A 15,391-nucleotide genomic window follows, 5' to 3' on the forward strand; every position below is an offset into this window, starting at 1 on the left:
CAGTCATCACCAGTCCCTGAAAGAGTTAAAAATACCAGCTCACTAAACTAACTGAACACAAGCCGCTCACAGTGCAAGCAGCAGCAGAGAGCTGGGACATACCATTCGCACCACCACCCCTCCTCCGCCCCCCCACAGCAATGCCCAAGGGAATGGTTTCTCCTGCCTTTCATTCCCCCCTCCTCCTCCACCTCTCCTGGCTTCCCGCCCCTTCTCATGACGCAGCAGGGGCAGCCAATGGCACGGATTTATGAATGACTGCAGCCCCGCCCTGCTTTTTGTACAGTGCCCCTGGCGGCCATCTTGTGTACGGTGATGACAGCGGTTTAAATTTGAGAGTGTGAGGCAGCAGAGGGAGATGGGGGCGGGTCGGGGGCGTGGCTCGGAGCCTCCGTCACTAACAGACATTTATCCCTTGTACTTTGCAGCCTCCTCAGCAGCTCTCACTTCCTCTCAGTGATTCGGGCACAGGACAGCGCCACATCCTAATCGTGACATGTCTGTCGCACTGGAGTGCAGGTAGGGGGGAGCCGCGGCCTGCCCCCCTCTCCTCCCGCTTCAGGCTTCCCACCTAGGCTGAAGCCGGTAGCGCCATCTGGAAGAGCGAGCGGCCTGTGTGGTGACAGAGGAGGCCGGGCCTGCGGAGGGCCTTCATCGTTACCGGCGGGGCCGCAGAGATGTGTACGCTGCGCTAGACGTTGACAGCGGTGATTCTTCCCCTCCCCCTGACCCGGAGCGGGACCGCCGCTTCCTGCCTCCCCGGGGGACGTGTCTCGGCTCTGCCCCTCATCATGTCCAAGATGCCGGCTAAGAAGAAGAGCTGCTTCCAGATCACCAGCGTGACCACGGCGCAGGCGGCCAGCAGCATCACGGAGGACACCGAGAGCCTGGACGACCCCGACGAGTCCCGCACCGAGGACGTCTCCTCCGAGATCTTTGACGTGTCCCGGGCCACGGACTACGGGCCGGAGGATGTGGTGGAGAGGAGCTCGTCCGAGGAGACGCTGAGCAATGTGGTGGAGGCCGAGACCCCCGGCACCACGTCCCCCAATGTGCCGCAGGAGGCTACACCCACCAGCGTGGCCCCGGCCGCCTCCCCCTCTCCCGCTGCCAGCACGGCCGCCTGCAGCTCACGTTTCCGAGTGATCAAGCTGGACCACGGCTCCGGAGAGCCGTACAGGCGGGGCCGCTGGACGTGCACGGAGTTCTATGACCGGGACTCTGACGGCACTGTCATCACCAGGACTGCGGACTCCCTCCGGCACTACGAGCACGCCACCGAGCGGGACAGCGGCCTGGGGGCCACGGGGGGCTCCGTGCACGCGGCCCACGGGCCGGACTCCATCGCTGACACTTCCCTTACTGCTGTGTCACAGCTGCTGCACCCGGACAAGATGACCCAGTGCTCCCGGCAGCAGCCTGTAGGGGGAGCAGTGCCCCAAGGTACCGCTCAGCCCCAGTATCCTGGTGCCCCAGGCCAGTCCTACATCCATGCACAGAGTGGGCTCAATGGCATGGGCCCGGCACCTCAGAATGTAGCTGCAGCCCAGACCAATGCTCCTGGAAGCCAACAGTTCACCTACTCCCAGCAGGCCCAGATGCAGCCTGGGCATATGATGGGCACCCAGGTCTCTAGCCAGGCTGACTATGTGCAACATCTATCCAGTCAACTAGCGGCAGGTTCCGGGGCCCCGTCCAGTCTTCCGGGCCAGCATTTGCAAGCAGGTGGAGCTCAAGTTATGGGCCTTCAGTCGAAGCCTGGTGACTCGGTGAGCCCGGGGTCAGGACTTGTGCACAGTGCATCAGCTCCCCAGAGCCATCCAGTTCATATGCAACAAGCGGGAGGTGTGACGTCTGTTGGGGGGGCGCAACAGAAGCCTATGACAGGAAGTAGTCAGATCTCAAACATTCCTGGTGGACACCATGCCGCGACCCCTGGCTTGCACAGCGCGCCCACTTCTGGGGTTTCTGGAATAGCAAGTAGTGTGCCTAGTGTCTCGGCTACCCCTGTTACTATGCCAATCGCTCCTTCGACTTTTGTACAGTCTCCATTGAGTAGCCATACTTCTGTCAGTAGGAGTAACAGCTTGATCCCAACAGTTGGGCTTCCATTTCTGCAAGGTACAAGCAATGTACATACCAGTATGCCACAGTCCACCGTTAGTCAATTTCAGAGCCAGCCCATGGCTGGTCAAATCGATGACCGAAGAAAGTCGGAACCCCTACCTCATCCGTCAATCCCTTTGATTTCTGAGAAGTCTTTTGTGAAAGTTCCCATCATGGACCCTCTAACAAACCCTCTTCACTTACCCGTATTTGGTTTATCTCTCCCTGTTGATGGTGAGGATGACAGGTATGGAGCATTTCACATTTGTCTTACTGCTATACATGCCTTTCTTTCCAGGAACTTGCATACATCGCCGTCTGATTTGACACTAAATGACGCACTTGACCAACAGGTTCCTAAAGTGATAGGACTGGCTTTACCCTTTCAGCACAAGTGCAAACTTTGTGATTGAATAAGTGACTTGTGTCCATTGTAGCTGCTCTTAGAGGGTAGCATCAATGTCTGGTACTTTGTGTGCAGATAATCCATATAATCTTCTCGTAGTACATGGCCCAGGAGGTGTAGCACCATGTCTGTGGGTGGCACCTGGCACTGAGCTCTAGATGATGCAGGTAGTGAGACTGCTACTGTTGCATCTCTTGTTAATGTCTATGGCTAGCTATAGAGAACAATCTGCCTTCTCGTAGGTGACCCCAACCTGGTGACATTTCTGAGTACACCAGATTGTTATTTTTTTGCCAACCTGCAGCGTAAGTGAGGTCATATAAAGTATTGGCTGATGAGGGCTTGAGATCTGGTGATGGCCATCAAGGAATGGCTGAAAGAAAGTCTGGTCCATTCATCATCTAGAAGTTTTTCTTGGTCATATCTGGAGTAAGGTTTCCATAAGGTTTTAGTCTTGACAACTGGCTGAGGAGTGCTTATTATATATGTACTGTATCTTCAGCTCTCTTCAAAACGCATCTTGTGTATGCGTTGTACAAGGACTTGTACACCTCCATGCAGAAGTTACATATTTAGCCAACGATGGGGGCTAAATATGACTGTCTGTGAGAACCTGGTACATAATTCAGAGAACAGTCTGGGAATCAGTGTTGGTGAGGTCTCGAGCACTTCCGTCAGTATTGTATAAAAGTTTCCTATGTTTTGGAACATCTAATCCTCTGGGCTCCTCTGTGATGGTGGCACTGTTGGTACAGCTCGCTGTTTTGCAGGCTGTTGGTGTGTGAGGCTTTTGTCCAGCTGGACTATAGCATCTTATGTAGGTCTAATGGTAACTGGTCAGCTGGCACAGTCTGCGATCATGGATGATAGTAGAATGGTGCACATAGTCCACCTCTGGCTTCTACTCTCTGGAAACAAAACCCAGTTTCTATGTCTTCTTTGGCTTTCATATTTTCTGATGTGTCCCTTTTGACATGTTGGGAACTAATAGAGGTGAGAGGCCTGGTTGCTAGAAACCGTACAGGATCCAATTGGCGCATTTTGACCCCTTACTAGGCCACTTCCATGGTTCAGGAAGGTTGAGACTATTGCTGTCATGGTCTCTGAACTTGGAACTGTTTTGTGGGTTTATTTAAGTTTTCTCTCTTCAGTATATTTAATAGGACTTTTGTGTGACGACCCAAAGGATCGATAAGGGATCCAGTTGCTGACCATGAATGGACAATGGTGCTGGCCGGTCCGCTAAGCTGTCCGTGTGTGTGTGATGTGCTGAAGAGTCAGACACTTCAGAGTGTCAGACTACATTTGGTTTTGTTCCCGTGTTAAGTACCATAGCTGTAATTCACTGTGGGCAAAAGATGCTTTCCGTGACTTTTTTTATTTTCTTTGGTTTGTCTTTAGTTTTGTTCTTTTTCCTACTTTCTCGTGATTTTCAGGCTTCCCAGGCACACAAACTTCTTTCCATGTTGTAGTCTAACCCTCTGGTGCTTTTGTGTCTTTAACTTAAAAGAAATGTATAGAAAATGTGCCAATATGGTTTTCCATGGAGGTCTTGGGAGCAGTTCCTGCAACAGCTTTGGTGGAAGACATTGCTAGTCTTAGCAGGTCCACGCTGCCCTGTTATCTTGATGTTCCAGATCCTGCCTTCTCTACATACGTGACCCCACAATATCCCCTGATGGCAGTATATGTTTTTACTCTTACCGAGTGACCCAGTTGCTAAGGCACATGTTGTCTGGCTTCCATGACTTTTAGAGTGGGGGTCTTTCTGTAATAATGGGACACTAGATTGTAAGCTCCTCTGGGGCAGGGAGTGACGTGAATGAACATAGTGATATGCTGCTTCTATGTGAATAAAGGATAAAAATAAAATAAATTTAACCTATGTTTTAATATTGCTGTCACAGTATAGTCCTGTGTGAACATATAACAGTCTGAGGTGCCTTTTGAAATGTATTTTATTACCTGAGGTGAAAATTTCCTTCCCGCTATCAGTTTTGGCTGGAAATCTAGAGCTGCACACAGGTTTTGCTTGGCTCCCCCCTTGAAGATCAGAAGTGGCAGGTATGTACTGGTATGTGCAATTTCCAGTATGAGGTAAAAGTTCTGGGCTGTATATGTGCAGTAGACCCCCTGCCTTCTCAAGCATAATTTACATTGTCAGCAGGCAAGATTTGGGGGCTGCGGTCTCCCCTATACAGCCATTTACAAAATGAAGAGCTTATAGCTTTTTAGTGATCTCTCAGGTGTGTTACACACTCAGCCTAAATAAAATAGGTGCCTATTTTGCCCAGAACCTCTACATAGCTCTCAGATTAGGCCTCATGCACACGACTGTAGTTGTGGTCCGCAGTTTTTGCAGCTTGGATGCGGACCCATTCACTTCAATGGGGCCGCAAAAGATGTGGCCAGCACTCCGTGTACTGTCCGCATCCGTGTCTCCGCTCCATGGTCCGCCCAAAAAATATAACCTGTCTTATTCTTGTCCGTTTTGCAGACGAGAATATTCCCTTTCACCAAGTGAAACCTGTGCACAGCTCTGTTCCCAGCCATGACCTGTGATGGCTAACCTCCGCACTCCAGCTGTGGTAAAACTACAACCCCCCCCCCCCCCCCCCCCCCCAAGATGCACACTTGCTTGGCTGTTCCCAGAACTCCACAGAAATGAAAGGAGCATGCTGAGAGTTGTAGTTTCACCACAGCTGGAGTGCTGGAGGTTAGCTGACTGTGCACACTGGCGCCATGGCTGCTTGCTGTCCTATTTCTGTTACCTCTGTGAGGTGTAGTCTGATGTACTATAATACCTGAATAAGAAAATATTAGAGGTATTCCAAGACTTTACAGTTTATAATTTTACCTCAGGATAGGCCATCACGGTCTGATTGGCGGGAGTCTGTTACCCCACACCCCTGCTGACTGTACAGCTCCGTCTGTTGTGTAGTGGCCATAGCTGGTTACTGCAGCCCTGCTGCCATGAACTTGACTGGGAACAATGCTGCAGTAACCAGCACAGTGGACAGAGCTTAGTAGTTCCAGTGCCAAAGCTATTTCAGAAGAGTTGATTGGGGGGGGGGGGGGTGCATTGTGTCAGACCCAGACCTGCCTATTATAAGGATAGGTGGTCAATCCTGGAATACTCCATTAAATCTGACAGCACCATGAGTCAAGCAGTTATTTAAAAACTGAAGCTGTGCTGCCAGTGTGAAAGGGGCCTTATTTTGACTCGCGTGATGGTTTCTTAGCTCTGGGGGGAGGAGAAGCACTTGATATTGATAAAGCAGTCATTTCTGGGGGAAAAAAAGGTAGCCTACATCAATTTCCGATAAGATGGACTTGTATGACACATTGATGCATGTCCAGTCAGGTGCTGCAGAGTCTGGAGAAGGGCCACTGGCATCTTACATCAGAGTGACATGGCAGGTAGGCTCTGTTCACACTAACATGGTTCACCATGACCCTGTGATGTCTCCTCTGTACCACAGGTCTAAATGGTGACCTCCCAGTGGGTGGACTTATGGGGATTGTGAGGGTCCCATCAATATTTGCCAAGTGCTGCTTGCTGTGGCTCCTCAGCGCTAATGTGATAGAAGTCTTGGTAGAGCGAACTTCGGCTTGTGGCGGAGCGTTAGGCAGGCTCCTGTTTTTGTTTTCACAGGCCATAGTCGGCCACCTCGGTAAGGCTAGGGTTACATGGCAATGCCTGTCTCAGCCAACATTACTAGGTAACGGTCATCCCAAAGAAATGAATGATACATTTTTTTTTTTTTCACTGAATTTCAAAACTTCCCTCTCTTGAAGTCTACTCTGTTGTAGACATTTTTAAAGGGGTTGACCACATGATGGTAAAATTTGTAATGGGTCAGAAACGTTTTTTTGTTTTACGCAATCTTAATATTGTAGCGCTTACCCCAACTCTTTATGTCAAGGCCTCCTGATGCCCATATAAACGTTGAATGCATCACTCTTCGTGACCATAGTAAAAAGATGGTTGTGGTCATATGAATTTCCCATGTGGCCACTTACCTGTGTACCTACCAGCTCCTTCCACTGAAAATGTTTAGTACATACAGCTACAGGCAGCCAAACTTCCTGAGGAGGGGGCAGATGGGGACGCATTTAATGTTTTCACGGATAGCAAGGGGGCTTGAAATACAGAGCTTTAGGCCCCTTTCACACGGGTGAGTATTCCACGCAGATGCGATGCGTGAGTTGAACGCATTGCACCCGCACTGAATCCCGACCCATTCATTTCTATGGGGCTGTTCACATGAGCAGTGATTTTCACGCATCACTTGTGCGTTGAGTGAAAATCGCAGCATGCTCTATATTGTGCGTTTTTCACGTAACGCAAGCCCCATAGAAATGAATGAGGTTGCGTGAAAATCGCAAGCAAGTGCGATTTTCATGCACGGTTGCTAGGAGACAATCGGGATGGAGACCCGATCATTATTATTTTCCCTTATATCATGGTTATAAGGGAAAATAATAGCATTCGGAATACAGAATGCATAGTTAAAATAGCGCTGGAGGGGTTAAAAAAAAAATATTAAAAATAATTTAACTCTCCTTAATCCACTTGATCGCGCAGCCGGCATCTCCTTCTGTCTTCATCTTAGCTGTGTGCAGTAACAGGACCTGTGGTGACGTCACTCCGGTCATCACATGGTCCATCACACGATCCATCACCATGGTAACAGATCACGTGATGACCGGAGTGACGTCACCACAGGTCCTGTTACTGCACACAGCTAAGATGAAGACAGAAGGAGATGCCGGCTGCGCGATCAAGTGGATTAAGGTGAGTTAAATTATTTTATTTTATTTTTTTAACCCCTCCAGCGCTATTTTACTATGCATTCTGTATTCAGAATGTATTATTTTCCCTTATAACATGGTTATAAGGGAAAATAATAGCAATCTACAGAACACCGATCCCAAGCCCAAACTTCTGTGAAGAAGTTCGGGTACCAAACATGTGCGATTTTTCTCACGCGAGTGCAAAACGCATTGCAATGTCTTGGACTCGCTCTGAAAAATCGCGCGTGTTCCCGCAACGCACCCGCACACTTTTCCGCAACGCCCATGTGAAACCAGCCTTAGGATAAGGCCACTTTTACATGGTCAGCGTTTGATCAGTGATTCTGGGCCAAAACCTGGAGTGGAGATAAGGTGTAATGGAAAGATTCGTACCTATTCTGTGGCTTTCACCCGCACCAGCTTTTTGGCTCAGTCACTGATATAAATCATTGATCAAACACTGATGTGTGAAAGGAGACTAAGGGTAGCATTGACTTTCCTAGCGTCAAGCACATTTGTATATGGAATGTTACAGGTTTCACTAGAGAAAAGGTTTATAAAACACATTTTCAGATATCCTGGTATTGTCCCTCAGAATCCTCCGATATCTTGTGCGGAGAGCGGTTACATAGCATTTCTTGCTCTGGAGGCCTCTGCACATCCGGGCATTTCAGGGCACCATGTAATGTCTAATTTCCCCTGTGCTGGTGCTGTAGTAATACTGAACGTTTAGGGTCCATTCACATGTCTGCAAAATGGGTCCGCATCCATTCCGCAATTTTGCTGAACAGGTACGGACCCATTCATTTTCAATGGGACCGAAAATAGAACATGTCCTATTCTTGTCCGCAATTGCGGACAAGAAAAGGCATTTTCTATGAGAGTGTCGGCGGTGTGCAGTCGCAAAATGTGGAACGCACATTGCCGGTGTCTGTTTTGTGGATTCCCAAAACACATATAGACGTGTTTACTCTGAGGTTACCCTCCAAATTATTGATGAGTGCTGAGCGTGTGATCAGCTTATTGTCACAGGGGCTACCTGAAAGCAAAAATTGGGTTGTCTAGAGCAGACCTCCTCTATGATGAAGCTTTCTATTTCGTCCAGGCATGTTTGTATACATTTCAAGCGGCAATAATTTTTAAGGGGTTGTCTCAATTCAGTGGCATGTATCGTGTAGAGAAAGTTATTACCAGGCACTTACTAATGTACTTTGTATGAACATATTGCCTCCTTTGCTGGCTTAATTTAATTTTCTATCGCATTGTACACCGCTTGTTTCCATGGTTACGACCACCCGGCAATCCAGCTTTCATACTATGCTACACACGTGTAGCATCTCCCGTCTAGGCCACCATTGTCTGTGCTGTAGCGGTGGCCGTTATCCCTGGAAAAAGGCAGTGTATAATGTGATGGAAAAGTGATAACAGCCAGTAAAGGAGACAATATGGACAATCGCAATACATTGGTAAGTGCCTTTTATTAACTTTCTCTACATGATATCACTTAACCCCCCCCCCCCCCCCCATTTAAACTTTTTTAATTTTATAGTAAACGCCTAATTTGTCAAGACTTGCTGTTCTTTGGCATTTAGATGTTCTTCACAGGTGGTGCATGGTCCATATACACAGTGGATAGAGCTGACATTCTATGAGACCTGTGCAAAGTCAATATACAAGGATAGAGGGATCAGATAAGCTGTGATATCACCTATTTTGAATGGTGGATTTTGATCTATATAAAACTGTTTTATTGTAATCCTGTCTGATGATAATGAGATGACTGCTAAAAAGTTATCTCCACAGATCAGGAAAAATAGTGACATGGAAAACATAAAAATAACCAATAAAATTCTTAAAAGAATTTAAGCATTACATGGTCTCCAATTAAATAAATGGGCTGCCCATGTAATTAATGGATGTCCTGAGTGAGCTATGTTTGCCAATTCTGGCTGATGGATGAGGTTCCTAAACGGTTCCTAAACTGTTCTATTATCTCAGAAGTCCCTACTAAGTTTAGTCGCTCTCCCTTGTACTTTTTTCCAGCTCCAGGGCATCCTTTCCATGAACTGGTGCCCAGATCAGAGCTGCATATTCCAGATGAGGCTACACCAAAGTGGTAATATTACATCCCTGTCCAGTGACATGACACTATCCTGCTAGCCTTAGAAGCAGCTGATTGACATTGTATGCTGGTATTTAGTCTATGAGCTACAACTACACCCAGATCATCTTATCTCTTTGTAGCCTTCACTCCTGGTTTTGGCTCATGATCCCTGATGGAAATCGCTGATCAAAAACGGACAGTGAGAAAGTAGCCTTAGAGAAGATGTCCACAGTATCCGTGTTTTCCGTATTTACTTTTTAGTCTCTTCTGCCCTGCACCCGTCGCTCTTCTGTGGGACACAGTGGTGTGCCTTGCTGTATACTGCTACCATGGGAGCAAAACCTAAAGGTGGTCATGCACACAAAGCTCTGCTCACATCTCAGTTGGTCATTTCCATGGTTCTGCTCCATACTAGAAGCAGCTGAAATAAAAAAAAAAGTGAGAGTTGGGACGCTGACATGATGGCTGCCAACGTGGTGCTTTACTGGAAAAAAATGGCATTGGGGCAGTAATTTTAGTCTAAAGATCTACCTAGTTTATCACAGGCGGATGATGAACTTGATGCATGGTTAGCTTGTTTATCTATGCCGTTTATTGAGATGCTTACTTTGTGAGTTTTGTGCCAAAGTTTTCATACAAATTTGTTGCACCTTAGACTGTGCCACATTTTGCAAGTTTTTGGTGCATTCATATTGGTAAATGTGGCCCACTTTATTCTTATCTGGATCTTTCTTTTCACTCGGCTTACAGACAGGAGTCTTAGAGACAGTTCTCCAGATATGTGGTGGCCCTGTCCTCTGCTGTAGATATCGCATTACTATTTAAATAGAAAAAGGGAAAAAAAAGGGGTTGTCTCCCTTCATCCAATGACCTTTCTCATATAGAGAAAGTTAATACAAGGCACTTACTAATGTACTGTGATTGTCCATATTGCTTCCTTTACTGCTTGATTCATTTTTCCATCACATTATACACTGCTCGTTTCCAGGGGTTATGACCACCTTGCAATCCATCAGTGGTGGTCGTGCTTGTATACTATAGGAAAAAGTGCCAGGCCAGCCTATACACACACTCCCAAGATCGCAGCCACCAGAGAAGCCACTGCTGGATTATAGCGTGGTCGTAACCCCTGGAAAAAATGATTCAAGGAAGAAATATGGATAATCACAATACATTAGTAACTGCCTTGTATTAACTTACTTTCTCTATGTAATGCATGCCAATTGCTGAAGTGAGACAACCCATTTAAGCTAATCCCTTTAAAACGAATGTCAGCTGCAAATTACCTCTTTAAAGGGAACCTGTCACCGGGATTTTGTGTATAGAGCTGAGGACATGGGTTGCTAGATGGCCGCTAGCACGTCCGCAATACCCAGTCCCCTTAGCTCTGTGTGCTTTTATTGTGTCAAAAAATCGATTTGATACGTATGCAAATTAACCTGAGATGAGTCTTGTCCCTGACTCATCTCACATACAGGACTCATTTCAGGGTAATTTGCATATGTATCAAATCGATTTTTTTATTTTTTTTTACACAATAAAAGCACACAGAGATATGGGGACTGGGTATTGCGGATGTGCTAGGGGTGATCTTGCAACCCATGTCCTCAGCTCTATACACAAAATCCCGGTGACAGGTTCCCTTTAAATCACATTTTCACGTTTAAATTATTTTATTTTTTTTAAAGAATTTGTTTTATCTTTCCATGTCGCTGTCTACATAATAAAAAAAACTAAACTAAAATCATGCAGTTTTGCACTGGCCAGTAGGCCTAATATGTTGACTTTCTTTTCTGTATAGGTAACTTTAGGCAGCCGTCACATGTTTATCACAGGCAGGATTACAATGACAGCTGACACCTTTAGTATAGATAACACGGGATCCACCTTCACATAGGTGATATCCCAGCTTACCTACTCCCTCCTGACCTCTGCACAGGTCCCATGCCAAGAAAACTCCCACAGAAGTCAATGAGGTCCCCTCCAGTCTATTGTGCTTGTGGGCCCATGCGGCCCATCTCAAAGAACAGGAAGTTTTGCCATGTTTTAGGCCTAGTGTGAAAACTGCAGGATTTTAGAATAAAAATAAAAAACTGGTCGTTTTCTGATGACACATCCCCTTTAAGCGCTTGTAGCAAGCAGCTATGTGGCTCCTAGGCCCACAAGTATGAGCTTTTCTACTGGTGGCAGTGTGGGAAGCAGGACCACGGCCTAGAATACACAGTGGCTGTTAGGTGTTTGGCATGACTAGTGGTCTATTATTCAGGGTCAGTGTCTTGATTTGTACTGGGTTGTCGCCACAACCAGCTGGACCACGCTGTGATATACATAGATGTTCTACTTCGGGTTTTGGTTTCTATGTTCCCATATGAACTAAGGAGATGTTTTTGTGATGCTGCATCTGGGCATAGTGGTTGCACAGAAATGAGAACATTCCTTGAAAAGTCCTCCACGTTTGGAACACAAGTAAAATATGACGGTCTTGGAATAAGAACAGAGTACAGATCATTTTCCATAGATAGCTGACTAGTATGAACTGCTTCGGCTGTATTCCAGGAACGCTAATGAATGGACGGGATTGTGGACTGTCAGCTCCAACAGCTAGGTAGCTAAAAACCTGTTTGTGAGCCTCTCGGTTTTTTGGGTGAATTTTTTTTATTTTCTTTTTTTGCCTCATTTTCTCAAATGCTTACTCGTACCATTATTGTATGTGACCTCTAAAATACTTGTTTCATGCAAAGAAGCAGTGTGACTTTAAGAAGTACCTTGGTGTCTATGTGAAAGGGGTTGCCCAAGCATAAAAAAAAATATTTTTTATATAGCCTACAACTGCCATTTAATCTTTGAATCATTTTGCGACGCCTCATGACCTTTTATGGTTCTATTATGGAATCGCCTGGTGTTCCAAAGTGTACAGTATAGCCATGTGTGCATCAGCCTAGTGCTGGCGGTCATGCATGGCTACTCCCTCTCCTCACAGCCAGGTCTATTCACTGCAGAGCAGCCAATAGAAATGGCTTTCTGGTCAGGAGGCGAACAGAGCCTCTGCAGTAGCATGGCAGAACAGCATGAAGATTAATTCTACAGGGGAAATAATATGGGACTATGTTATCAGCTGCCAGATGGGGAAGGAGAGTGATTCTTTCCCGCGACATCCCCCGCAGCACAGATATTGCATAGAAGCAATGATGAAAAGGTTATTAAAAGCGGTTTTATAGTAGTCTGTGGCAATTCTACTGTGATTGATAACCTTTTCAAGACTTTGTTTAAAAACTCATGGGATAACTACTTTAAAGGGATTCTGCAGAGGAGCAGCGAGATCCTGTTTTATCATCCTCCTGAGATGCCAGCTGTCTGTAAACGCTTACCGTTTAGTTACACGTGTATGGACTTCCATTCATTTCTTTCACTGGGCAGTTGAAAAAGGGTAAACCCAATTAACAGCACTTGTCTTAAAGGGAACCTGTGCTGCCCATACTAACGGCAGAATAAAGTAGACAGGTGAGTTGATTTCAGCGGTTGGTCATTTATAAGTTAAAAGTAATTGGTTGCTGAGAACCAACATCAGTCATTCAGACTGGGCCTGGAAGAGAGTCACGGCTACCTGAGAAGAGTCCTGGTTATTCCTAATCTCCTGCTCTTCCCTCCCGCCCACCTGCTGATGACTGACAGGCTTCTACCTAGTTTTCTCCCTTTCTCTCTAGGAGAGAACTGCCAATCATCAGCAGGTGGGCAGGAGATTAGGAATAACCATGCCTCTTCTCAGGTAGATGTGACTCTTTTCAAGGTCTGGGCTGCAATGATTATGATGCTGGTTCTCAGCAACCACTTACTTTTAGCGCACGAGTGACACACCGCTGACATCAGCATTTCTGTCAGCATTTTATGCTGCTCTCAGTGAGGTCAGCATAACGTTGATGACAGGTTCCCTTTAAATACCCACCACCCAGCAGAGTCGTCAACTAAGACATATTACCTGTTCCCTGATGCTTAATTCTGGCGCTCTGGGTTCCAGCCTGTCTTTGCGGTGCTTTGGTCCTCACGTGTAAACATCCAGCATGGACGTGGCTCAGCAGGGACGTGGCTCTTGAGGACACGTCATTGCGGCCAGTCATCAGCTGCGGCAGCACAGGTGACCCCATCCATACCAGTAGTTTACATGTGGCGAGAAAAGAGCAATGAAGAGAGCGGTGCACTAATTGGGGAGCAGGTAGTGGTGAGGTATTCAAAAACTATATGAAGTTGGACAGCTTATTAACGCATCCAATTTTAATTGTTTAACCCTTGACCCTCATGATTGTTTTCATCGTCATTATTATTTTTTACCATTTAGGGAATTTTTCTCTAAGATAGATGGTCTATATTAAAGGAAGCTTGTCACCGTAAAATGCAGTGTAATCTGCAGGCAGCAGCTTATAGAGCAGGAGGAGCTGAGCAGATTGGTATATAGTTTTATGGGGAAGGTGTCTGTATAACTTTTCATTTATTCATTAAAATCTCTGCTCTTTCTGTGCTTAGAAGTCATTTGGATGGTTCTAATCGGTGATTCAATGGAAACTCTGCATGACCAAGCATACACAGATGGCGTTCAGTAAGTAGGACCTCCCACATGACTACTAAGCATAGAGCAGACATTTTTTATGACTATAAAATAAAGTTTTAATCATTTTCCATAAAAACCATATTAATCTACTCAGCTCCTCCTGCTCTGTAGCCTGCAGATTGCACAGCTTTTTTATGGTAACAGGTTCCCTTTAAAATGCTGCAATGAATAATCCCTCTGGTCTGACCTCCTAAATGTCCCTTTACAGGAACAGATTCTTCAGGTAGTTATTGGGAACAGATGACATTCCCAATAATTGCCTGTTCTTCAGCGGAGAAGAGATCATTTACATGCAGCCATCGCCTCCACTGTATGGGGACAAGTGATCACTAGTCTCCATAGAAAATCTTTGTTCCCGGGCAGCAAATCCCATTTTTGTACAGCATGACCTGCCGCGGAGGGAAAGATGACTTCAGATGGTGGCACAACATCAGGATCACCGTATGAACTAGTGTTTCTACAAACTCATTCCTAATAATTGCTCTGATTATCGATTCATGTGAAATGACCTTAAAGGGGTTGTCATCTCATACATTGGGGGCATATGCTGGCATGCGCAGTCCCCTCGCCTTCTCTTCGAGAGCTCCGTTTTAGAGATGGGTGTGGGACATTGAGGGTGCATCCTAGCGATATGTCCTCAATGTATGAGATGACACAACCCCGTTAAGTCCTGAAGTGCACAGGGCAGCACATCTAATGGGCCGGGTCCTGGTCCTGCTGTATTGACCGCTTTGGAGTTATTAGGGCTTCTAATCGTTTAATGTCATTGTCCTAATTTTCCATTTTGGAATGATTTTATACAATAAGAGGGCTGTAAATGTCAGTACACTAAGAAGATTTTACCAGATGCTGTCTCATAATGTCCTTCAGAACCAAACCTGCAGACTATAGGCTGCTGCCTATTTGTTTCACCACCTGCTGGGGACTTCATGTGGCGTGCACGTGTCTGTTCTGTGGCCTGAGGCCCAGGGGAGGGAAGCCATAGAGAGAGGCACTGAGAGGTCTGAAAAACTTGCAAAAAAAACAAGCACAGGTCTTGGCAGCGGGAAGTAGTTTTTTTCCTATTTTCCTCTGCTGGGCTTTAATCCCTGTTTGGCACGAAGTATATGGAGCGGAAAACAGACTATATATAAATATGTATTAAAAGAAGCCCTGTACTTCTGTGCATATCTCTTTTTATAGTCAATGGCCGGCGTACAGGTCGGTATTGAACTGGTTCTGACTGGTGGGACCCTTGCTGACCCAGTGATCCGCAGGTGAAATGCTGGAGGACATCAGTCTCTTGCTTAGGGCGTTTAGCAGTGAGCTCAGAGGTCCGACCCCTACAGAGTGTCACATTACAGGATGAGAATAACCCTTTGTGAACTTCCCTAAT

The 15,391-nt window shown here is 46.3% G+C and overlaps 1 protein-coding gene across 4 annotated transcripts in view; it reads left to right on the forward strand.

Moving 5' to 3' along the window:
* The first annotated feature begins 400 nt into the window (after nucleotides 1-400).
* The window catches only part of TSC22D2 (TSC22 domain family member 2), a 59,163-nt gene continuing 44,172 nt past the window's right edge, over nucleotides 401-15,391 (forward strand). For 2 of the 4 annotated variants that reach the window (XR_006388652.1, XM_044289663.1), the window contains exon 1: nucleotides 402-2,353. Coding sequence is in view for 3 of the 4 variants with exons in the window: in XM_044289663.1 (XP_044145598.1) it covers nucleotides 792-2,353 (1,562 nt within the window). In the remaining variant the exon portion in view is untranslated. Of the gene's footprint in view, nucleotides 2,354-13,931; nucleotides 13,998-15,391 lie in introns of those variants that run through there. The other 2 variants (XM_044289664.1, XM_044289662.1) reach the window with 2 other exon arrangements.

Source organism: Bufo gargarizans, chromosome 4 (genome assembly GCF_014858855.1).
Source record: "Bufo gargarizans isolate SCDJY-AF-19 chromosome 4, ASM1485885v1, whole genome shotgun sequence".
Lineage (NCBI taxonomy): Eukaryota > Metazoa > Chordata > Amphibia > Anura > Bufonidae > Bufo > Bufo gargarizans.